We start from the raw sequence: 23049 nt of genomic DNA on the forward strand, positions 1-23049 counted from the left end.
CAAACACGGCTCTTCCCCCTGGGCTCCGCGTAGCTGCCTCGTTCCCTGCTGTCTAGCCACACCAGAGTGGAGCCCTCTGAGGGCAGAGAACGGACTCCACACCGCCTTCCCAGTGGGCATCTGGCAGGCGGCCTGCTCTTCAGGGACTGCTGGGGTCGGGAGAACTCTTGGGGATCACCTTGTCTACATGCCTCACTTAAGGATGAGGGAGCCAGGACCAAGAACGGCGAGTGCTCCGCCATTGGAGGTGCAGTGTGCCGCCGACTGATTAAAACCACACAGGCATCTATATTGGTTTTTATTTATAAACAAATTGACATAAAAGAAGTCCAGATGGCAGCGGGCGCAGCTGACCTGCTCACAAAGGAAGCATCTGGATAATGGAGAGGGGACAACCAGACTCCAGCCGGGAGACCCTTCCCTCCCATCTGCCTTACGGGCTTTGTGGCCTAAAATCCGGGGGCCTGACCTTCTTCGGCAGCAGTTCTGGCCAGGGCAGGGAGCTGTGTGGGGGAGGGTGTGGGCGGGGGACTCCCATTCCCACAGACGAGGCCTGGGGCTGCAGAGGGCCCCTGGAGGCGGAGGGGAAGGTGGCAGACACTCTCTTCTCCCCAAGCTGAGGGGTACACGGTCAAGGCCTGAGGGATCTGTCCACCCCACAGAGCAAGCGCTCCAGGGTGATGTGGTCTGAGAAAGAGCCCATGCCTCTCTGGGACCGGGGCGGGGCAGTCTCTCACTTCCTGAAACCCGGTGTCTGGAGCGGGAGGAGTATGAACCGGAGGGCTTGCCCGAGTGCCAGAAACAATAAATTAACAATAAGAAAAGATCTTTTTTTAAAAAAGGTAGAGGTTTGCACCATGAGTTTGGAGTCTGGAGCTCTTGTGAGGAGGTGGCGGGAGCTGTGGGGCAATGGGGTGCCACACCAGGCCCGGCAGGTGGCAGGGGAACTGGGCACGAGTGTCAATTCAGGGCCCCGTCTTCTGGGGCCTCAGAGGTCAGCCCCTTCCTCCATCACCCGGAAGGTGTTCAGTCTAAACGCCCGCTGAAAGGCCAGCGGGCTTGAGAAATAAATACAGAGGGGCCTCAGAGCCGAGGCAGGGCTGAGGGCAAGAGCAGCGCCAGCCCTGGGCCCCGCACTTCCCCCTCCTCAGTCCTTCATGGAAGGACGTATCATGGCAGGAGGGGGAGCAGTGGTGGCTCCACACAGCCTCCTGGAGTCCTGAGGCGGCCCTGAGCCCCACTGAGGCGCCCGGAGCAGACTGTTGGCCCTCCTTCCGGGGAGAAGAATGTCGATCCCTTCCGGAGGACCCCGCAGTTGTCTGGGCGGTGTCTCCCGGTTCAGAACTTGCCCTGCTTCAGCCGGTCAATGTGGAAGGAGAGCTTGAGCGCGGGCCCCAGCTTCAGCCCCATGTACTTCATCATCATGTCGCTGCGCAGCAGAAGCAGGGCCTTGCCATCGATCTCCTGGCGGGGGTGGGGGGAGGCACCATCAGAGGCCTGGTGGGTCTGACCACCCGGGTTCTGATGAAAGCCACCCGGGCACGCGGGGCCCAGTGAGCACGCTGTGCCGCTAAAGCCTACCTGTTCCCACAGCTTCTGCTGCCGGCCCCACATCTGCTACTGAGCCCAGCAGGTGCGCTCTTCACAGGAGCTCGTGCTGGCTTCCTTTCCCTGCTGCCTGAGGGGTTTCCCCACCCTCGCAGCTGCTGACGGCCCGGCCCGGGTAGGTTCCATGTCTCCCAGTAAGCCTCCCCCAACCTGTGCTCGTCCCCTCTCCCAGACTGGTTTTATACTGGCCCTAGACTGTCACTCCATGAGTCATCTTCCTTCCTGAGCAGCAGGGGCCCCTCTGTGCGAGCTAGACCCAGAGCAGGCACTTGCTGAGCCACCGCGAGACCTTCAGGCCGGACCTAAGAGCAGCCCCAGACCCAATGGCATGAAAGATTGGAATGATTGATGAAAGGGAGCGCATCTGTTCTGAGCACCCAATGGGTAGAACAGCACCCAGCAGCAGGGGTTGCTGGGAAACGGGTTTGTGCCCAAATCAGGAGTATGGTCACCGCAGGAGAGTCAGGAGCGGTGCTTGGCTACACAGCCAAATGGTCACTTGAAGAGATGGTGGCGGTTCCCAGAGGAACAAGGACATGATGGGGGCTGATGAGGTTGGAGAGTAGGGGCCAGGTGGCAGAGGACTCTAACCTGGGCTGAGGCCCCCGATTCTCAGGCCAAGGCAGGCAGATGGGAGAGCACACACGTCTAGGAAAAGAGGAGAGTCCTTTCCCCAGGCCTGAGCCCACAGGCCATGCACCCAGCAGGAACGTGGCTGAGTCAGACCTACACTGCAGGAGGGGGCTGAGCTCAGTGCCCGACAAGGGCGGCTGGAGACCTGAGATATCGTCTCTGTTTTCATGGTGTCTCCCGTGCTTAGTCTCGAGGGGCCTTTAAGAGTCTACAAATTGCCAAAGCAAGACTCCCAGTGGACACAGGAGAGGTCAGGCGGGGGCACCTACGTGTTTGCGAAAGAGGTCAGCGTGGGGTCCAAGCTGGGGATCAGCTTCCCGGACAAACTGCATCACGTCCTCTACTGTCCACGAGGAGGGGTCCCGGCCACTCAGTCGAGAGGCATCCCGGCTTTCCAGGTATCGGTCCGACCCTGCAGGACAGGAGGGCACCTGCCATAACGGGTGGGGACTGGTTTGTAACGCATCCCCACTCTCCTTGGCACGTCCCGATGGCCCTGTGGGTGAGGCTCACGTTAGTGCCAGAGCAGAGCAGAGCAACTGGAGGTGGCTGAGGGAGGGAAGGGTTCTTCCACAAAGGGATGAGGATCTGAGACTCTTCTTAAGTCAAATCTTTGTTCTTTAAGAGTAGATCTGATTTTGGAAAGGGCCAGAAGAAATTTTACATTAAGGCTGTGGTTCAGCCTGGACCAAAGTCAGCGGGAACAATGAGTGAGGGGATTACTTGGGCTCACTGGGGGTCTGGTGGGTAAGGCTGCTTTTACCTTGGCTCTGGGGACCACTTCTAGATAGACTTTGGCAGATGGGCAAGATTAGAGCCAAATCTAATTTGGGGTCTAGGGAGAAAAAAAGTGGTGGAAAATACTCTGTGCCTCTTCCAAGGCCTGGAGAATAGCTAGCCTTGCTACAGCCTAACAGTGCAGAGGCAGAAAATAGTCTTGCCTTGGCTGCTAGGAATCTCAGTTAATTTAGTGTACTGCTTAGAGCTTTTATCTCTACCTTGGCTCAAATACAGTTCCTCCCATTTCCCCCGTGGGATCTGGACTCTCTGAAATCTGAACTCCTTACCATGCATGGTCTAGAAAGTACTGCAGCATCTGGCCCTTTCTGCCTCTGACTGCATCTCAACCCCCTAACCCCACCCCTTCCTTGTCACGCTCCAGACACACTAGCTTGCTTTCTGCTTCTCGAATAGGCTATGCCTTTATTCTTTGACCTGTAATTTCCTCGGTCCGGAATGTGCTTTTCCCAGGACTTTGCATACCTGATTCCTTCTCAATATTTGGGTCTTATCTCAAACATCAATTCCTCACAGACCTTCACCGACCTTCTAGCAAAAACATTCCATTCCCCACACAGCCACTATCAATCCAATTATCTCCTTTTCCTTCAGCACGTATCACTACCTAAAATATTTTCATGTATTTATGTTTACTGTCTGTCTTCTCCTATTTTCTGCCCTATTTCTTTGTGATATTGTGACTTTTAATAAGAAAAACACACATATTTGGTCTTTGTCCTGTTCCCTGGCAAGAACTCCTAAAATTCTTGGAATTTCCTAAATGGTGAGAGAAAGAAAGGTGCCTTTTGTTATTCACAACAAGCCCTTTCTAGCCACACCTGAGCATGTTCCTGAGGTCACTTCTGGAAAGTCCCTAAAGGATGGGGGTTGCCTGCCAACCTCCCTGGGGAGGAGAGTGGCCAATGACTTAACTGATTGTGCCTGTGTAATCAAGGTTCTGTAAAAACCCCAAACGATGGGGTTCGGAGGGCAAGAACCCCTGGTTGGTGGACACATGGAGGTGTGGGGAGAGCTGTGTGTCTGGAGAGGGCATGGAAGCTGGTGCCCCCTCCCACATGCCTCGCCCTGGGCAGCTCTGCCATCTGGCTGTTCCTGAGTTGTCTCTGGTTACAGAAAGCTGGTAACCTAGTAAGTTTTCATGAGTGAACCCAAGGAGGTGACTGTGGGAACCCTTGATTTAGTCGGCCAGTCAGAAGCACGGGTGACATCCCGGACCTTCGACTGGCCTCTGGTGGCGTGGGGCAGGGGGCTTGTGGGACCGAACCCTTAGCCGATGGGATCTGATGCTCTCTTCACACAGTGTCAGAGTTGAGTTAAATTGTAGGACACCCAGGTGGTGTGGCACAATTGTTTGGTGTGGGGAGAGCTGCACGTGTGGTGTCAGGGGTGAAGTCATGTTAAATGGAGTACTGGGCGTAAGGGAGACAGACACACGGTGGTTTCCTTTCACAGTCTCCAGGACATAAAAGAGGGCCTGGGCAGCCATAGTGGACGCTCAGATAGGTTTGTTAAATGAACGAATGACCCTACATAATAGTTACTTGTGTATTTTTCTGGCTCCCCCACCAGGCTGTCTTGAGGCAGGGACCTTGCCTTGTTCACGTCTGTATCCTCACCACTCAGGAGATGCCTGTCACACAGCTGAGAGGCGAGCTGAAACCCACCTAGGAGAGCAGAAGGCTGTACTTGTCAACTGTCTCTTGCAAAGGCTAAAAATCTCCTCCATTTCCCTTCACTCTGGGTGGGTCCCAGGTCTAAAAGTCAAAGCACATTTGGCTTGGCCCAGCCCCTGCTCCCTGGGGAAGAGACTCCGGGCAGTTACATCTCCAACTCGTAGCTGGGCACTGACCAGATGAGGGGAGAAGTGTGCCAGGGCAAGCAGGGTGACGATCGCCACAGAAATTCCGATGGCTTTTTAGAGGCGGTGGTAGACAGGAAGTTGGAGAGGGCTCTGAGCCAGCCACCTCTCCCTGCCCTGACAGTGCACTGTGACACTGACCGAGAGACCGGCTGCAGAGATTACGGACAGCAGAGAGAAGATATACTCATGGACGTGTCCCTGGACCATCTCGGCCAATTCCTTGACCTAGGGGAGCTAAGAACCAAACACACACACAATGACATTATACACATATAAACATAAACGCACGCACATATTCACACAGCTGATGCTACTACGTATTTCTGAGTTTGTCTGGCAGCCTCCTCCTGTTCCAACATACCCCAGGAGGACAAGTGGCAGGAAGTTGCTAATTTATATGGTGGTCGGGAGAGACAGCTCTGAAATGATGACACCTGAGCACAGACCGTGAGGCAGAAGGGTGACTGGCATGTTTACGGTGAAGCCGGGAGTCCTGTGGGCCAGAGCCGAGAGAATGAGGAGAGAGTGGTAGGAGATAACCTCTGAGAGGTAGTGTGTGTGATGGGCTGGGGGGCATGGTGGTGCACATAACAGGACCTCGATGCCACAGAAAAAACCATTGGCTTTTCTGAGCGAAGTAGGTCGGTTTTGAGCAGAGGAGTGACTGGAACCAACTTACAGTGGAAAGGATCGCTCTCAGAGCCCGTGTGAATAGACTTAGGCTTCGGGGGAGGGCAGAAGGGAGACCAGTCCAAGCAAGAGACGACTGTGGCGTGCAGCAGGTGGTAGTGGTGGATGTCGGGAAGAGTGAACAGTAGGAAGAACCCCCACCACCCACCACTGTCAGCTCATCTGACCCTTAAAACAGCCCTTGAGGGAAGCAGCATCATCTTCCGTTTAGAGATGAGGGAGCTGAGGCCCGGAGAAGTGAAGTGACTTTCCCAAGACCACACAGCTAGGAAGAAGACAAGTCAGTGCCCTGGATCTGTCTTCTGTCCCCATTTCTGCACACAGACTACAGCGGGATTCTCTCCCACTGCCCGATGAGAGCTGGTGGTTACCCCTCAAGGAAGGCAGAGGGTCTCAGTCTGAGAATGACTAAGGCAGGTGAAGCACATCTAAGGCAGGTGGCCAGACTAGCAAACCGATGCCTACTCATCCTCGGTTAGTGAAATAAGAGGGGACAGACTCAACATGTGAATTCTTCGGGACAAAGAGTTCTAGTGCCAAATGGAATCCTTCATAGCCGTATGAGGTTCTACAGGGTCACAAGAGATTTAGACCATGACCGGGCCAACAGGCTCACACGCATTCCAAAGGAAGAGAGGAGGTGCCCGGAGACAAGAGTGACATCTCAGGCCGGTGGCGCATGGGGCAGCCATCAAGCAGCACTCCCAACAGAGAGGGCCTCGGGAGGGAGGACGGTGACGGAATCCCTTCACACCTGGGGGGTGATTAAGCTTCCCAAGTGATCCCTTATCCCCGCTTCCATCTGATCCTTGTCACACTCCTGTGAAAAGACCAGGTCCATATCACCATGTCCAGTGCACAAAAGAGGGGTGTGGAGACCTGAGAGGTGAGACGACTCCCCCAAGACTCAAGGCGGGAAATCAGCTGGCGGCTCTGCCTGGACTTTAGCGCTGCCCATGCCCCGCACCGCCTTGCTGGGTGATGGCCTGGCTTCTTCCCCCCACTCGGTCTCCCTAAAACTCTCTCTCCTGAGGCCGCCTCTCTCCACGGCAGGCAGGCCCTGTCACTGGAATCTTCTTATTGTTCCACACGCCGGGGGCTGGGAGTGTGGAGGTGGCACTTCCCCGTCTCTCCATGGCCACTTTTAGGCCTTTCTCCTATGAAAGCTCATGTTCATCAGAGGCCAGATATGTGCCCAGCCACCTGCTCGTCCTGTTCACTGTCACCTACAGACCTCTGGGCTTCTACCCCTTGTGAGATGGAGACTGCTCGGTATGTCGGTCACAGCCTCCTGCTCCAGCCGGTTCCTGTCCTCATCCTCAGAGGCACTCAGTCACCCACCTGGCCTCCAGTGACCTTCACCTCCACTCTGCTTCAAATACCTCCCGCCAAGGCCACTGCCTGCTTCCTGCCATCACTTGGAACAAATCCACTTCAGAAACGTAAACATCCCTTTCTCTGACCCCAACCTCCCATGTCTGTAACTGTCCTGGACTTCAGTCCACTAAACCCATTACGTCACAGAGACGTTTAGCCCAGCAGACTCACAATTCCCCATCCTTCAGCCTTGTCCCAGCCTTGCTTCTTCTTCCCTACCTGGCCCGGTCCGGTGCTGATGGTCTAAATGGCTGTCCCTCCAGCTCCCCCACTCCCTGGCCCTCTTGCCCTTCTACCTCAACGTGAAACTTTCATCCGCAGACAGTCTTTTCTCATTCCCACATCTAGGTTTCTAAGACCACAGAAGAAAACCACATCTCTGGCAAAATGGCAGACTAGTCTCCAAGCACAGCTGGGCCTTCAGTGTTTCCCAAAAGCCAGTCCCTTCTCCTTGCTCCATTTCCCCCTGTCTGCTCTTGACCAGTCCAGTCTGGGAGCTCCCCTAAGCCCTTCTCTACTCGCCCTCTCCCCATTCACTCATGGCCACCATCAATCTTTCCTCCAGTCTCAAAGAACAAGGCTTAAGGCCAACCCATTTTTCTATGCCCTGGGTCCCTAACCCTTCCCACCGCACCACACCCACAGCCTTACTCTCTTCTCTTTCCTATATTCTTCATTTCTTCTTGGAAGGCACAACTTGTCTGCTGATAAACACATCCAGGGCGCTCCCACTCTTGAAGACCTTTTGTAGGTCACCATTTTTCTTTTTCTTAAGCCCTCTTTAGTACCTCACCATGCTATCTGCCCTCATCGCCCTCCACAACCTCTGAGGCTGCTCTTGCTAAGGTCGTCAATTACCCACTAATCACCACCTCCGACAGATAGTTGCCAAATCTTTGTTGTGGCGCCCTCTCTTTGAAATGCTCTCTGTAATCCTGGCCACTGCAACATCAGATTTGGTTTTTCCTCGCATTTGACTACTTCTTTGTCGTCTCCTGGGATCTTCTTCCTGCTCCCACCTCCTGAACTTTGTTGGTCCCCAGGACTCCACCTTTGGTCAATTGTTCTTTTCATTCTACCCACACACTCCTGGGAAGTGGCTGGCATTCATCCTACAGCTTCAACTACCATCTGCATGCCGATGACGCCCCAACATTTATCTTCAGTTCAGTTGTCTTCCCTGAGAATCAGACCTGCAGAGCCACTGCCTGGTGGATGCCACCTAGATGACCTGTGGGCTCCCTCCCTGTCTTTCTACGGCTGGTCCCCTCTCTCACTGAATGGCACCCTGCCACCCCATCTAGAAACCAAGGAGACATTCCTCCTCCCTTCTTTCTCACTATCCTCAAATCTGACTGTATCTACCTCGTGAATGGTTTTTTAACCCATTTGCTCTTCTATAAACTATCTACCACTTTTCTAATCCAGGCCTTTATCTGTTCTGGTTTGGCCCACTCCCCAACCTCCTAAGTGGCCTCTCTAGTCTGTCCTTCCTCAAATGTGTCCTCAACACAGTAGTACGTGATCTGTTGAAAACACAAGACTCTTTAGGTCTCGCCTCTAATTAAAAGCCTTCGGCAGCTTCACACTGCCTGCAGGATCCACTCCAGACTCCATCATGCTCCACAGCTTTGGGTCCTCTGCGAAGCAGCCCCCTGACCTTTCCAGGCTTTTCTGTTTCAAGTACCCCTCTGTCCTTTTTCCGCTATGCTCTCTTCCTGGAAAGCTCTCCCTCCCCTACTACTCCTGATCTCACCACTCACAGCTTCGAAGTCTCAGACAGGGTGGTGTCACCTTCTCAAGGAAGCTTCCCCTAGGAGCGCCTGGGTGGCTCAGTCGGTTAAGTGTCCGACTTCGGCTCAGGTCATGATCTCCTGGCTTGTGAGTTTGAGCCCCACGTCGGGCTTTGTGCTGACAGCTCAGAGTGTGGAGCCTGCTTCGGATTTTGTATCTCCCTCTCTCTCCCTGCCCCTTCCCTGCTCATGCTGTCTCTCTCTCTCTCTCAAAAATAAATAAACGTTAAAAAAAAAAAAAAATTCAAGGAAGCTTCCCCTGGATACCGAGCTTGGGTTAGGTGTTCTTCTTTCCTGCAGTTTTCATACTATCCAAAGCACATCTCTGTACTCAAGATACGTCTTACAATTGTGTTGAAGTGTTTGTCTCTCCCGGAAGACTGTGAACACTCTGAGGACCAGAAGCGATTGACTTTTGCATCCCCATGCTGAACACAGATGGTCTTCGAATGAATGGCTAATAAATGAATGGGGGTACCTTTCCCTGTCCCTTTGGCTCGAGTCTTTGGCTCTTAGTTTCCACTGTTGTCAAGCCAATCCCAGAGCTCCAGATGCCTCCCTGGTGCCTAGCTAGACACAAATGGTAAGTCTAGACCCCGTCCAACTGCCAGGCAGGGGGCAGCCAGCGCTCAGTGAGGAAGGAAGGGAAGAGCGAGGGCCAGAACTGCAGTCAGCTTACCCCTGGAGCACAGCCTGCGCACAGCCGAGGCAGGACTCAGTGGGAGGCCACAAGATGGAAGCAGAGGCCGGTACCCGTGGGTTCGAAGGTTTTGGGAGCTGCTGACAAGGTTGGTGGGAGTCAAGGCGGAGTCCATGGAGTCTGAGTGTGGTTCCAAGGACCGGGTCAGACTATTCCCCAGGACAAAGCTTTCACCTGGAAAACAGTAAAACCAGAGTTAGAGCAGGAACTAGTCTAGAAGGACTGCCGGGGCGCTGGCCTCCCAGGTACCTGTTTGGATGGAGCAAGAGGCAGCAAGACAGAAAGTTCTAGGCTATCTCAGGAGGCCTGTGTACTAGGCATGGCTCTGGCTCTCACTAGGTGACCTTAGTCAAGCCCAGTGCCATTCTCTGGACTTGTATCTCCTTAGGGACTCTTCCTTTTATATTAGATAGTCTTTGAAGTTTCTTGTGGTCTGGATGTCTTAAGCTTTTTCTGGATAAGGAGAACCTTAAAACAAATAGAACTATTTTAGGAAGAGGCTGCCTCCCTACACACGAGATGCTAGTGCAGGGGACAGGGGTGCTGGAGAAGAGGTATGGTTACTTAGATGAGGACACTTTAAAAGGTGACCCCCTCAACCAGCAAGACATCTCAGAAATGCTCCTCAGTGCCCAACTAACAGCCTGTCTATGAAGGGTCTGCTCCTTGGTTCCCTCCCTCCTTTCATACTTGCCTTGTGGAACAGAACTACCCCAAGGAAGCTGGGCTTATGTGGCGGTGAGAACAGGGCCGTGGAGACCAGAATCTGGATTAGAACTTGGCTCTGGCACTGGGTAGACAAGGTGCTTCTCTCAGAACCGCACTCTCCTCATTTAGAACATGGGAAGCCCCCTTCCTCTGAGGCCCAGCCCTTCAGCTGGGCAACAGCCCCTAATGAGTGCACTCCAGAACCTGAAGCAGGCTCCCTCTCGTGACTGGGCTCTGCCCACACTCAGTCAGTTCCTCAGCCCTGCTCACATCATCTCTGCCTAAAGGAGGAGTGCTGGGTCCTGGGCCACCCCCCACCCCCATCCTTTGTGGCTTTTCTTAGAGGTCGGCTGTTCAGGTAACGCTTGGGATTCACTCAGGCCTGTGATCAACACTACAGTCAAACACACAGTCTGGCACACGATAAGACTTCTATGGCAAGATGGGTCAGGATTTTAGGACTACTTTCTACTACCTGAACTTGCGGGGTAACCGGGGGCTTAGTGTCAAATCCAGCTATTTGCCCTTAATCTCAGGAGTGTGACTGACAAAGCCCTATCCCGGCAATGGTCCCGGAGAGAGAAGTCTCTGGGGACCTGGACTGCAGCCCACCCCTTCAGGCAGACGAGCCTTCAGATTCCTATCTTCCAGGAGAGGGGACCACAGCAGCGTCCCACTTTTGAGACAAGCACAGGACTCCAAGCCAGCAAACAGGAGGCCCGGGTTCTACACCTGGGCTCCTGCCCTCCTCCAGGTATTTGACCCCGTGCAAGCTGTCTGTCCTCTCAGCGCCAGCTTCATCTGTAAAAGGGGGGGGGGGGGGGGAATCCCTCTCTCTCATGCTGAGAACATCAAATGAGAAAATGGAATGAGATGGACTTTACCAAGGTGGGGAGTTATTTTATTTATCCTTCACTCAGAGTTACGGCAAGCCTACGTTCTCTGCAGTAACTCGGGAAGAGGATGAAATCTAGTTTCTGCATGCGCCTTCCGAGCCCTCATTACCTGGCGAAAACTGCGGACAGCGCAACTTGCCTCACCCGAACTAGCGTGTGAAGCGTCATCAGGACAGTATGGGGGGCTCACCAGCTGCTGATGCAAGTCAGCGTCTCTTCCTCTCAGCGATGCTACGAATGGCAGTGGAGGCCTGGAGTCTGAGTTGAGGGGCCTGAACACCGGGACAGGGGCAACGGCACCAGGCCAGGTCATTAAAGCTCTCCTAATGAGAGGCAGTGGACAGATGAAGAATCATGCCTGGGAGGGCCCTGGGAGGGCCTCGTCTACTTAAGGCCGACCAGACGAGGGCCTGGCCGCCTCAGCAAGACAGTGCAGCAAAGAACACTGCAGTGCTCTCAAACTGTGCTCCACAGATCCCCGAGGGCCTCCAGAGGGAGGCCAAGTGAGTAGGCCTCTGGGTCTCACCCCAGGTTCTAGCAAAACAGCTCTGGTTTTAACTTTTATATCCCAGAGTTTTCATATAATCCTGCCTTTGCAAAAAGGAGTTCTACTGCTAAAAGGAACTTTGCAACCATTGGCCCAGGGTCAGAAGTTAGGGCTGCAAGACTTGAGTTCTATTTCTGGCATTACCACTGGTCACTGATCTCTGCCTTTTTCTTGGGATTCAGTTTGCCCATCTATAAAAAGACACTGAGGAGCACCTGGGTGGCTCAATCGGTTAAGTGTCTGACTTTGGCTCAGGTCATGATCTTGCAGTTCACGAGTTTAAGTCCCACGTCGGGCTCTGTGCTGACAGCTCAGAGCCTGGAGCCTGCTTCAGATTCTGTGTCTCCCTCTCTCCCTGCCCCTCCCCCGCTTGTAACTCTGTCTCTCTGTCTCTCTCTCTCTCAAAATAAATAAAACATTAAGAAAAATTTTTTAAAAAGACAATCTCATATGGTCAATTTAAATGAAATTTGCTGTGGATGTGTTAGAGACATAAGAACAGTCAGCATGGGAAGGAGCTCATTCCTTCATTCAGCAAACATCTGTTGAGCATCCTTTGAGTGCTAGCTCCTGTGCTAGGGAGGGGATATGCAGAGGTAAACAGACAGATAAAGGCCTTTCCTTATGCACTGATTTCCAGTCAGAAGCAGATTTTTTTGGCGTCTCACCTTGTAACGCTACCCTAAAAACAAGAGTTCCCAGGGGAGGATGGCAAGAATGGTGGGGGGAGGTCTAGAAATCATGCAAAGGAGAAAGAGCCCACGAATGCATGATCTGGAGGAAAGTCAGGGGTGACAAATAACCTGAGGACAGTCATGGGAAGGGAAGAGAACTGGAGGTAGATTGGATCTTCTGAAAGGCAGACAGTAAAACAGGGGGCAGGAGTTATAAGAAGACAGATTTGGGCTCAAAAGTGAAGGACTGTAGCAATCAGAAATGCCCAGCAATAAAATAGGTTGCCAAAGGTGATGGTGAGCAACCTGTCATTGGGAGCACTTAAGCAGAAGTCAGATGACCACCCGATCTGTTGGGCTAGACACTAGATCATCTCTAGACCACTTTCCATTTCTGGGATTCAAGGAATCTGTGCTCACAACCATGCTTTCCCCTTCCTGGGGTGAAACAAATGAAAGAAACTAGAATTTTCTAAGAATTTCTAGAATTTTCTAAGAAAATTCTTATGCCAACACAAGACCCAGAGACTACCACAGTTCCTGTGTATGCTTAAGTCTGCCTCATGAAAAAAAAGTCCTCTGAACTACGTGTCCTACACCCTCTAGTACACTTTAATTCAGCAAATATTATCAGATATTTGCTACATGACAGGGAGACGGATACTGTGAACGATGAAAAAGACAGATATTGTCCCTTCCCTCAAGGAATAATTAATCTAGTGGGAAGGATGACAAAATACAAGCTTATAAAAAATTAGAAACTATTGGGGCGCCTGGGTGGCTCAGTCGGTTGAGCGTCCGACTTCGGCTCAGGTCATGATCTCGCGATCCGTGAGTTCGAGCCCCGCGTCGGGCTCTGTGCTGACAGCTCAGAGCCTGGAGCCTGTTTCAGATTCTGTGCCTCCCTCTTCCTCTAACCCTCCCCTGTTCATGCTCTCTTTCTCTCTCTGTCTCAAAAATAAATAAATGTTAAAAAAAATTTAAAAAAAAAAAAAAAAAAAATTAGAAACTATTGTAAATATTACTAAGCAAATAGGGTATTAAGACAGAAAATAACAAGGGGGGCTTTTTTAGATGAGGAGACCTTGAGAGGTCTCCTTGACAAGATGATGTTTAACAGCTGTGGTCTGAAGCGTCCAAGTAGAGGTATGCTAAACAATGTGCTTGGTTTTAGGGTTCGCTGGCAGCCCCAATGAATTCTAAGCATTATCTAAACATTTGATCTCCAAGAAAAATTGCAAAACTGCAAAGGACAGGAACATGACCCAGGATGCCCCTCACCTGCAGAGAATTCTGTGGAAAGGGCCAAGGAGCTGACATGGCTTAGGTAGAACCTAATCATCTGCTGTAGGTCTCCTGGTACAATGGCTAAGGGCTGCTGCCTGGTAACTTATAGAAAGATCTTAAGTAGAAAAACAGCTTGGAATATTTGGGGAAATGAGGAAAAACAGTGTAGCTAAAATATATGGAAGGAAGAGATGAATCTGGCACGGTAGGCAAGGACCAGATGATGCAGAATACTGCAAACCAGAGTAGGACACCTGGATTTTACTGTAAGTGTGTTAGAATGCCACTACAGAGTTTTAGGTTAGGGCATGCCATAAGCTCATTTATGCCTGAAGAATACCATTTGGGCTATTAAGTAGAAAATGGAGCAGAGAGGAACCAGAGAGGGGACCAGATAGGCCAGAAAGGACCTCTCAGGCCAAGGGAGAGAGGATAATGGCAAAGGCAGTAGACTGGTAAGATGTACATGGCTTTAGGATACATTTTGGATTTCCACTAAGGCAGAGTAGCAGGGTCTAGGCATATCTGATTTCTTGGAACTGAAAACAAAAAGACAAAATACATGAAATAACCATTTTCAGACACTGGGCATCAGGTAGTGCAGGACAGTGATTCCTGAAAAGGGGTAACAAAAAAGGTGAGCCCTAGGCTTGCTCTCAGCTCACTGTCTAGAGTGTTTCCAGGCCACAGTGGAGGCAGGGGAAGATTAGACAGAGCCGGTGAGCTCCCTGAGCTGAGGAGATGGGTCCGAGTCCAGATAGGCCAAGGCAGCTACAGTTCATGGGTCAGAGCTCTGGAGAGGTGATTACAACTAGATTTCAAATGCTCAAGAAGACAGAGCAAAGACTATGCAGGTTAAGCAAAAATACCAAAGACATAAAAAGACCCAAGTCAAACTTCTAGAAATGAAAACACAATGTCTGAGATAAAAATACATGAGATGGATTAAGAGTGGATTAGACACTGTAGAAGAAAAGATTAGCTAACTTAAACACAGCTACAGAATTTATCCAAAATAACGCACAGAAAAAAGGCTGAAAATATTTAAAAAGCATCACTAAACAGTGGGAAAACTTCAAGGAGACTCATATATGTCTAATTGGAGTCTCCAAAGAAGAGGTGAAGAAAATATATATGAAGAAAGAATGGTAGAAAGTTTTTCACATTTGATAAAAAGCTGTAAACCCACATGTCCAAGAAGCTCAGGGGACTCTAAGCACAAGAGGCATGAAGAAAACCTCACCAAAGCACAGCATAGTCAAATGGCTAAAAACCAATAATAAACAGAAAACCTTAAAAGCACCCTGGGGGGTGTGGAGGGTGCTTAAAAGCACCCTGGGGGGTGGGAACAGCATGAGACCAAAAAGAAGAATGACAGCAGACTTCTCATCAGAGACAATGCAAACCAGAAAACAATGGAGTGACATCTTTTAAAAAGTGCTGAACAGAAAAGAGTCAATTTTAAAAGTATCTTTCAGAAACAAAGACAAAAAAAAAAAAAAAAAACAACCCCAAAAACAAAAGACTTTTTCAAAGATACAAAACTGAAAGAATTTGTGTCCAGTAGACTGTAACTCTGAGAAACGTTAAGGAAAGTCCTTCAGCAGGGAGAAGATACGAAACTCTGGCTCTACACTAAAACAATGGAAAGTACCAGAATACCAGAAAGGGTAACTCTGAAAGGGTAAATATAAAATAATTTTTTCTTTTATGTTAAAAGAATATATTTTTTATATTGAAAAAATTTAAAAGAGGATTACCTATTTAAAGTGAAATAATAATGTATAGTGGGATTTACAATATATGTAAAAGTAAAATGTATGGTAACAATAGCACAAAGGCCAGAAGACGGGGAGAGTGTACCAGCTGCAAGGTTCTTATGCGATATGCAAAGGGATAAGACTATGGCTCTAAGGTAGACTGTGATATGTAAAAAATGTATAATATAAACTAAAGCAATCACTAAACTAAAACAAAGAATTAAATTAGTTATAGCTAATAAGCCAATAAGGAAATAGAAATCATAAAAAAACTGGATAATCCACATGATGGCAGAAAAAAGAGAACACGGGATAGATGGAACAAATCTCTCTACCAACAGCTTTTGTCTTTGTTCTTTGAGTTGCAAGTAAAGATCTGGGTGGGCTATGTGGTTCTTTCATTTATATAATTACATTGTTACATTTATATAGTTTTGGTTTTGAAAGACAAAGTCTGGGAAATTGGAGATAAGAGGAAACAAAATTATTCTGCATAATATATTAAGCTGGAGTTGCCTGCTGATAGCTGGAAAAAGAGGAGGTACGGGATGGAAGGAATAGAGAACAGAGAAGAAAATCCCCCAAACCTAGAGTGGGTCCCAGAAATGGCAGCAGGCTGAGGCCGAAGGTGAATGAGGCCAATAGGATACATCCTGTAACAGCAGATAAACATTAAGATAAAACAGAAATGTTAAAATGCTTCCTGTTCTTTGTGGCAATTCTCCCCCACCCCCCTACTAAACTCCAGTACAAGTTTATTACAATTGTATTCATTTTTGTATTCATTTTCCTTAGGGAAATGAAGGATGAAGAATTGGACCAAATGTTTGGGGCAAAGCACCTAAGGGAGGGACGGTCAGCTATAAGAGTGGTCTGGGAAAGAAGGAGCAGGAGTCTGGAGTCTGCAGGAGTCTGAGTCAGAGCAGGAACCCTAGGTCTGAATGATGGGGGGTGGGGGTTCATTCGATGTTATTTAGATTTGGGTATCGAAGGAAAGGATTATCCCCAAATCTAAGAGGACTCATGGAGTCCCACACAAACCTCCAGACAGCCTCCCTGCCTACTGTCTCGCCCTGTACCAATCCATTCTCCCACACAGGATCCTGAGTGACCTCTCTGAAGCGCTGTGACTGTGTCCCTTCCCTGGGTGCTCACTGCTCAATGATAAAAAGCTGGTAATACGGTCAGTTAGAGCTTTCCTGACCAGGCTGCTGCCTCCGCTCCAGCCTCGTCTCTCACATGCCTCTCTTCCACTGTGTATGTCAGCTGTACCAGACATCCGGTTCCTCTGACACAGGTCACGCTCCCCTTTGTCCCTCACAGTCTGACATGCTATTCAGTCAACAGGAACATTCTTCATCACTCCTCTCCTCCATCTCCTTGGGTCTGTGGCATCTCCACCTGATTATCCTGCTCCTTCAGGTCCAAGCTTAGATATCATTTCTTCTGGAAAGCCTCTCCTGACACCCGGTTTGAACTTCTGAAATCTGAACGTGTCCTCTGAAAGTACGCATCATCACGAATGAACTGTTTGCTTATTTGTTCCTCTTTACCAGGTTGTAAAGTCTGTGAGCGTGAGGACCTGGGCCCCTAGTTTACTATGGAAATGCCCCCTGCCCATATGCCTAAACCAGACCTTGGTGTTGTGCAACCAGTAACTTCTGGGTTGGCCGACTGAATAATAGACTCGACACAGGTTCAATTAATTATGAGCATCTGCATCATCTTGGAACTCTGACAGTTCTAAGAGGAAACCCCACATGGGGACGAAGGGTTTCATCCCCACAGAGGGATGCATCCTAACAGATTTCACACTTCTTATCTGACTTTATTGAATCCTGTACACTTTAGGATTCTGGCAGGAGAACCACTTTATAAGCTCAGATGACCCTGGACGGCAGCTAGAAAAACAGGCACAAGGAACTTACCACCTTGGGACAAATGAACCTCCTTGAGCAGAGAGGAATCTGGGCAATCCCCAAACGGCAGACCTAGAGGTTAATGCTGGGTGGTTTCAATTACGGCTAAGATAATAGTCCCTGGAACCAGCTACGTTAATTATCTCCTGTTAATGCTGTCAGTGCTGAGGGCCGGAAGGAACTCCCTCTCACATGACCTTCACAGGCCTCTCACCTGACATGGCCACGTGTGGAGTTTTGAAGAAGTGACCCTAATCTGACACTGTCCCCCTCCACCCTCCGCCGGGAACCCTTCCTGTCCTCGTCTTTCATCACTGCTGGCTGGCCACAGGGCCCGTTCCAGGCTCACACCGCGTGCATGTCTGTCCTCTCTCAGCTGGCATGCTCCCAGAGCAGGGATGCGGTCTGTTCCATCTCTGGCTCCCCAGAGGCTAGTATAGCATCTGGCACAGAGCGTCTGACAACTGGTCTGGAGTCTCCAAAATGTCAATGTCATGTCAGGAAAGGCAGAGACAAAAGTGTGGAAAACTGCTGTAGATAAAAGAAAACTAAAGAGACAGAACATCTATCTATCTATCTATCTATCTATCTATCTATCTATCTATCTCAGCTAGTAGATTTTACTCATGTTAAATTTCTTGAGTGTGATAATACTCCTACTCTTAGGAGATACATAGGAAAGTTTATTAAGGATCACGTCTCTCAGCTGCAGTTAACTCTCAGATGGTTCAGTAAACAAAAATCCACAGACACAAATATATGTACGTATGCCTAAGAGAAATAGGTACAGTAAATATTACAAAGTTAAGTGGGAAATCTAGATGAAGAGTACATGGTTGCTCACTATCCTATTTGCACAGCTCGTCTGTAGGTTTGGAGTTTTTCAAAAAAAGTTAAGTCTCAACTCAGGTAAGGAACCCTAATGGGATCTGCTATACTGGAATTGTGCGGTCAGTTAGGCCACGACCCTAAGGGCCAGGGAAGTGTGGAGGCAGGCTGTAGGGAAGGGAGAAGGCACCTCAGGAAGTACCTAGATAAGAGGAGTGGTAGCTTTGGATGCTGAAATAGAAGCGCATAGCCACGCAGGAGGGTGGGAGTGATAAACCGCAGATCCAAAGGGCAGACCAAGCCCTGTGCATATCCAGCTATTTGGCAGAGGTTTGGGTAAGTCATCAGGGAAGTGCAGGAAATGATAGATGATCAGAGGTGGAGCAAAGGGTCAGCAAGGCAGGCTAGCAGGCAGGCAGGAAGGCAGGCAGGCAAGATAAGCAAAGGAGCATAGAGGAGTGAGAAATCTAGGCAAAGCTCTGGCTTGTCTGGGCACAGTTAGAACACTTCAGAGAAGCAAACAAACTGGGGAAAGAGCAGCCAAGTTGCTGAGCACCCAGGATGGGAAACAAAAGCTAGACAGTGAGCACCAGAAGGTGCAGAGAGCTGGCTGAATCTGTCTGAAAATGAGGGAAGGAGTGGGGACGGTATGTGATAACCCTGGTCTTTGTCTCTTTCTTAGTTGGTGAGGCAAGAAGGAAGAGTGGCTAAAGCTTGCTTCCTCTCGTCTGGTAGCTGAATCAGAGAGATGCAAACTGGAACAGAATTCCCAGGGCACGTCAGGCCTCAATTCCAAACCCCCTCCATGACTGCGGGCCCATGACGTACATCCCTGCCAGTCCCTGCATGCTGCTACCAGTAAGTTTTCTCTTAGTCCTCAGTGATGATTATTCCCTTTAAGAATTCTGGGCTCCTGGTTCGTGGAGAAATCTCTCTTTAGATGAGCAGCTACCCTCAGTGTTCACTACCCCCTCTCGTGTACGCATTCTTCCAGAATCTCGGGTAGGCTTTGCTTTCATCACTTAAGTGCTGCTCAGAGTTCCTGAAGGCCAACAGCTGGGGTATTTGACAACCTGCCTTTGTCTGCCCCATGTCTGCCATACCCAGCCCGGACCCCCAGGGCAACATACTAAGGACACTTCTTTCTGTTCTCGGATTCTGATGATAAAAGAAAGCAGGAGAAAAGGTTTAGAGAAGATCCCTCCCAAGCAACAGATCAGTGAGGGGGGCACAGACATGCCTGCAGGGACCAGATGGTCTGGCCCTCACAAGGAGTATTTGAAATTCAGATTGTTTTTTTGCCCTGAACACAAGTCACACAGGCAGTGCTCACTGGGGTGCAGAGGTACAGAGGTGAGGGTGGGGGGGCCGGGTGAGTAGTCATGTTGCCGAGCGCGTTCTCCGGAAGTGGACTCTGTTAAGACAACGATAAAGAGATGCCAGGGGAGGCAGTGTGGTGACAAGACTTGTGTAGGTCAGAAATGGGCACCTCTCAGACTTGGGCTCCCTCGCCAAAGGACAGCACAGCCCCAGCACTCACAGCACCACCTCTCTGGTCCTCCGGCCAGGAGGAGTCCATGAGACTCTTCTAAAGTGCCTCTGCTTCCTCTCTTGACCACGACCTACCTCGCTACTGGGATCGAGCTTTCCTCCGCTCCCTGTCGTTCTGTGTCCTGGGGCTCCAGATGCTGAGTTCCACTCACTCTTTAACCTCTCTTGGAAGTGCTTAGTCATTGATCCGGCCACGTGGCATCCGCTTTCCCGCTGCGGGTCTGCTATGCTAACTAAGAAAGTTATTTTCCAGCCTCGTTGGAAATGGCAGGAACTTGAATTGACTTGCTAGACTGGCAGTGCTGGAGGAGTTCGGGCCACGGGCCAAAGGAAAGAGTGGACGGCCAATCACGGGGGAGCACACTTCTCACTCTGCAGCCTGAGACTAAACCTTCCTGCTGGCAAGGGAGAGCTACCTTAGGCCTCTGCCGCCAGCTTCACACTGGGAGGCGTGCTGCGACCTCATGGTGGCTCCACGTGCCACACGCCGTGGGGGCTCAGGAGGGGAACTCTGAACCACCGTTTTCTAGGGATAAAAATCCAGAGGACAGAAGGTTAATCCTAGAGATAGGAAACAAAATCCTGGAGAGAGCAGAGATGGGAGAAAACCAAGGAGTCCCTGGCTGCGCCTGCGGCAAAGGTAAGGCGCAGAAAGCCAGGAGTCCAGAGAGTAGGTGCCGGGCTAGCGGGTGTGAGGGCCAGCCCCGGGGCCCCCACTGGCGCTGCTGCTAGCCCTGTGCCCCTTTCTCAGCCCAGGCCCCATCCCAGCTCCTACCTGGTAGGTACCTGTCGTGGCTGTGGCTGTGGCTGTACTCGGTGGTGGTGAGAGGCAAGTGAGTCTGTGTAAAGGGTTGGCTGCCAAACAGATTGTCACTGCGAAGGTTGTGGCAGAGCTTCTCCAGGAAGCGGAGGACGTAGGTGATGCTGTTGACTGCCGGGAGGTTGAGGGTGTGCTGTTCGCGGTCAAACACGGCTGTGGAATGAAGGAAACGGGGCGAGCGCGTCAGCCCGGCAGTGCAGGGCAGGCCGGGCGGAGGAGCCCAGCCCACTGCTTGCCTCAGGCTCACCTGGTTACACAAAGCAGTCGGTGCCCAGGTTTCCTCCCCTCCCCGCCCTCCCTCAAGGGTTTGATTTTTGCCTCCACCTCCAAAGGGCTTGCAGTAATGGGAGTGGCCAGGCCAGGCCTGTTGCACCTGGGGCTCTGAGGCGATTTTACTCAACTTGTGAAAACAACTGTGAACACAACTCTATCTGCTCCATCAGTTGGCCGGGCCTCCTCCGGGAGATCTGCTCATTTTGGGTTCTATTTCCATAAGTACTGCCTAAGAACAGAGAAACCGGGCAGATGAGGAGAATACAGCTATTGCCGGCAATGGTTTGGGTGCACAATGTGATCTGTGTCAGGGCACTAGAGTTTCAGCGGCATTTGGAAATATTCCATGCTTGGTTTTATTTTCCTCCCTATCTATCTCTATTCAAAAAATATCTGTATAATCCTTAAAAAGCAGGCCTTTGCATTTGTCTCTGAGGGCAGCAAGGAAATGGCGAGATAGGCCGGTCCCGGGAATCAAATTTGGGACAGAAGAACCCTAGGAAAGGTGTGGGTGACAGCAACGCCACAGAGGCGCAAAGAAGGCCTCATCCCTGCAGACTACTGCCCGGAAGCCTCGGCCTCCCAAGGAAAGGAAAGCTGGAGTCCCCAGCAGTCCTCCGACTTCTAGAACAATGTCTTCCGTGCGTGCCCTCCCCTCCACACAGCCAATTACTCCCTCGCCAGGGCTCCCACGTCACCCTTTACACATTTCTCGCACATGAGAATACTTCTCTCCTGTCATCTTTTCTCTTCCTCCCCAGCCAGTGCCTGGCAATAACCTCTGACGTCAGATAAAGGCTCAAAAAATGTTTGCTAACAAAATACAGTTATTTATGGGGTCTTCTAAAAGAATATTGGTATCCGTGAGGGTCTGCCAAGTCAGCTGGGTTCCCTGAGACTGGATACTGCAACCTGTTAGAGGGAAGGGGTGGGAGACTATGAGGATCATGCAGTTAAGACTGAAAGGCTCCAGGTCAAGTCTTCATAGACTTGGTGGGTATAGAATGGGGTTTTGGACTTGGGAACACGGAAACAGAACTAGGGCACAGCAGAAAAAGTGAACATTCTCAGTGAAAACAAAAAACAGCATAGTTGAATCAAACTCTCATAGCAGGAAAGAGACAGGGAATGGTTTTTCCCCACTCTGCTCTGGGATTCAACTTCCTTGTAACAGGGCTGGCTTAGGCCTGGGCAGCTAAGGAGCCGGAAGAACCTAAGAGTTCTCTGGTCCCCTGAGGCCAGGTGGGAGGCTATGGCGATCTGGAGAAACTCCTGTTGCCACAATGCAGTCCCTCTGGATTCTTTCTTCTGGAATGCCTTTAAAGCAACACACATACATTTTCTGTACGCAGAGGCTAAGCAGGTAGACAGGACAGGAGTCTGCTTAGAAGCTTGGTTAAGCAGAGTCTGCATGGTATTCTACTTGGCAGAGGGGTGCATAAGGCTCAGAGGGGTTCTGGTTGTTGAAAAGGAACAGAATCCCTTCACATTTCTCCAGAGCCTACAGGCATGACTGTCGTAGGAACCAGGATGCTTTGCCAGAAATGAGCCAGTTGAGAAGGCCTGCCCCTCTGGTGAGGAGGCCACACCGGCCCAAGTGTGCTTACCTGAGATCACTTCACCACCATGGCCCTGTTTGAGGAAGCTGAAGACGGTTTTCTGATGATAAGCACAGTCGATGCAAGCCTGGACAGCCTGCTGCAACACCACGGAGGCGCGGGCTGGCCCAAAATGGTCAGGAAGCAGCTGGACCTTCTTCTTATCTAAGTGGGGGCCTGTGCTGCCATTCTTGTTCAAGTAAATACAAACTGCGGGAGACAAAGAGTCAAAACAGCTTAAAGAGCGTCCAGGGTAGAGAAGTGACAGAACGGTGCTCTCTTCTGTGTCTCACCCTCTGGGCTCTTGTCCCTAGCAGGATTCTCAGCTGCTAGGCCGGTGAAACACTGGGAGGGGGCAGAGGGTGGCTGTATCCAGCTGCAACCAGCCCAGATTGCATGACCAAAGGCTCTGGGAACAGAGCCTGCTGGAAGAACAGCCCAGACCAAAAGCCAAGGCACAGAACTTATACTTGGTCTTCTGTGCACTGAAAAGAGAATCTAAACAACTCCCCAGATGTATGTACTTCCATGTTCAGTACTTGGTTGCCTCACACATTCCTGTAGGTCTTATATGTGTAAGGGATGGTAGGGGCCATGGCAATATTAGCCAGAGTGTGCTAGTGTGTGTTTGGGCTTGCACTTAGAATGGTCACACCACTGTGACCTGCCTTGATTTCTGTTTTGGGTGGTAGAGTCCCTTTGCTATCTTTTGCATTAACACTCAG

The 23049-nt window shown here is 50.5% G+C and overlaps 1 protein-coding gene across 10 annotated transcripts in view; it reads right to left on the reverse strand.

The window, feature by feature from the left end:
* Positions 1–285: 285 nt before the first annotated feature.
* Positions 286–23049, reverse strand: part of SCMH1 (Scm polycomb group protein homolog 1) — a 186580-nt gene continuing 163816 nt past the window's right edge. For 6 of the 10 annotated variants that reach the window (XM_042949860.1, XM_042949863.1, XM_042949862.1 and 3 more), the window contains 7 exons: positions 22334–22534; positions 20854–20955; positions 20409–20606; positions 9443–9637; positions 4584–4706; positions 2511–2653; positions 286–1464 (listed from right to left, as the gene is read on the reverse strand). In XM_042949860.1, coding sequence (XP_042805794.1) covers positions 1339–1464; positions 2511–2653; positions 4584–4706; positions 9443–9637; positions 20409–20606; positions 20854–20955; positions 22334–22534 — 1088 coding nt within the window. In that variant the 3' untranslated portion in view covers positions 286–1338. The remainder of the gene's footprint in view (positions 1465–2510; positions 2654–4583; positions 4707–9442; positions 9638–20408; positions 20607–20853; positions 20956–22333; positions 22535–23049) is intronic. The other 4 variants (XM_042949868.1, XM_042949869.1, XM_042949866.1 and 1 more) reach the window with 3 other exon arrangements.

Source organism: Panthera leo, chromosome C1, assembly GCF_018350215.1.
Source record: "Panthera leo isolate Ple1 chromosome C1, P.leo_Ple1_pat1.1, whole genome shotgun sequence".
NCBI lineage: Eukaryota > Metazoa > Chordata > Mammalia > Carnivora > Felidae > Panthera > Panthera leo.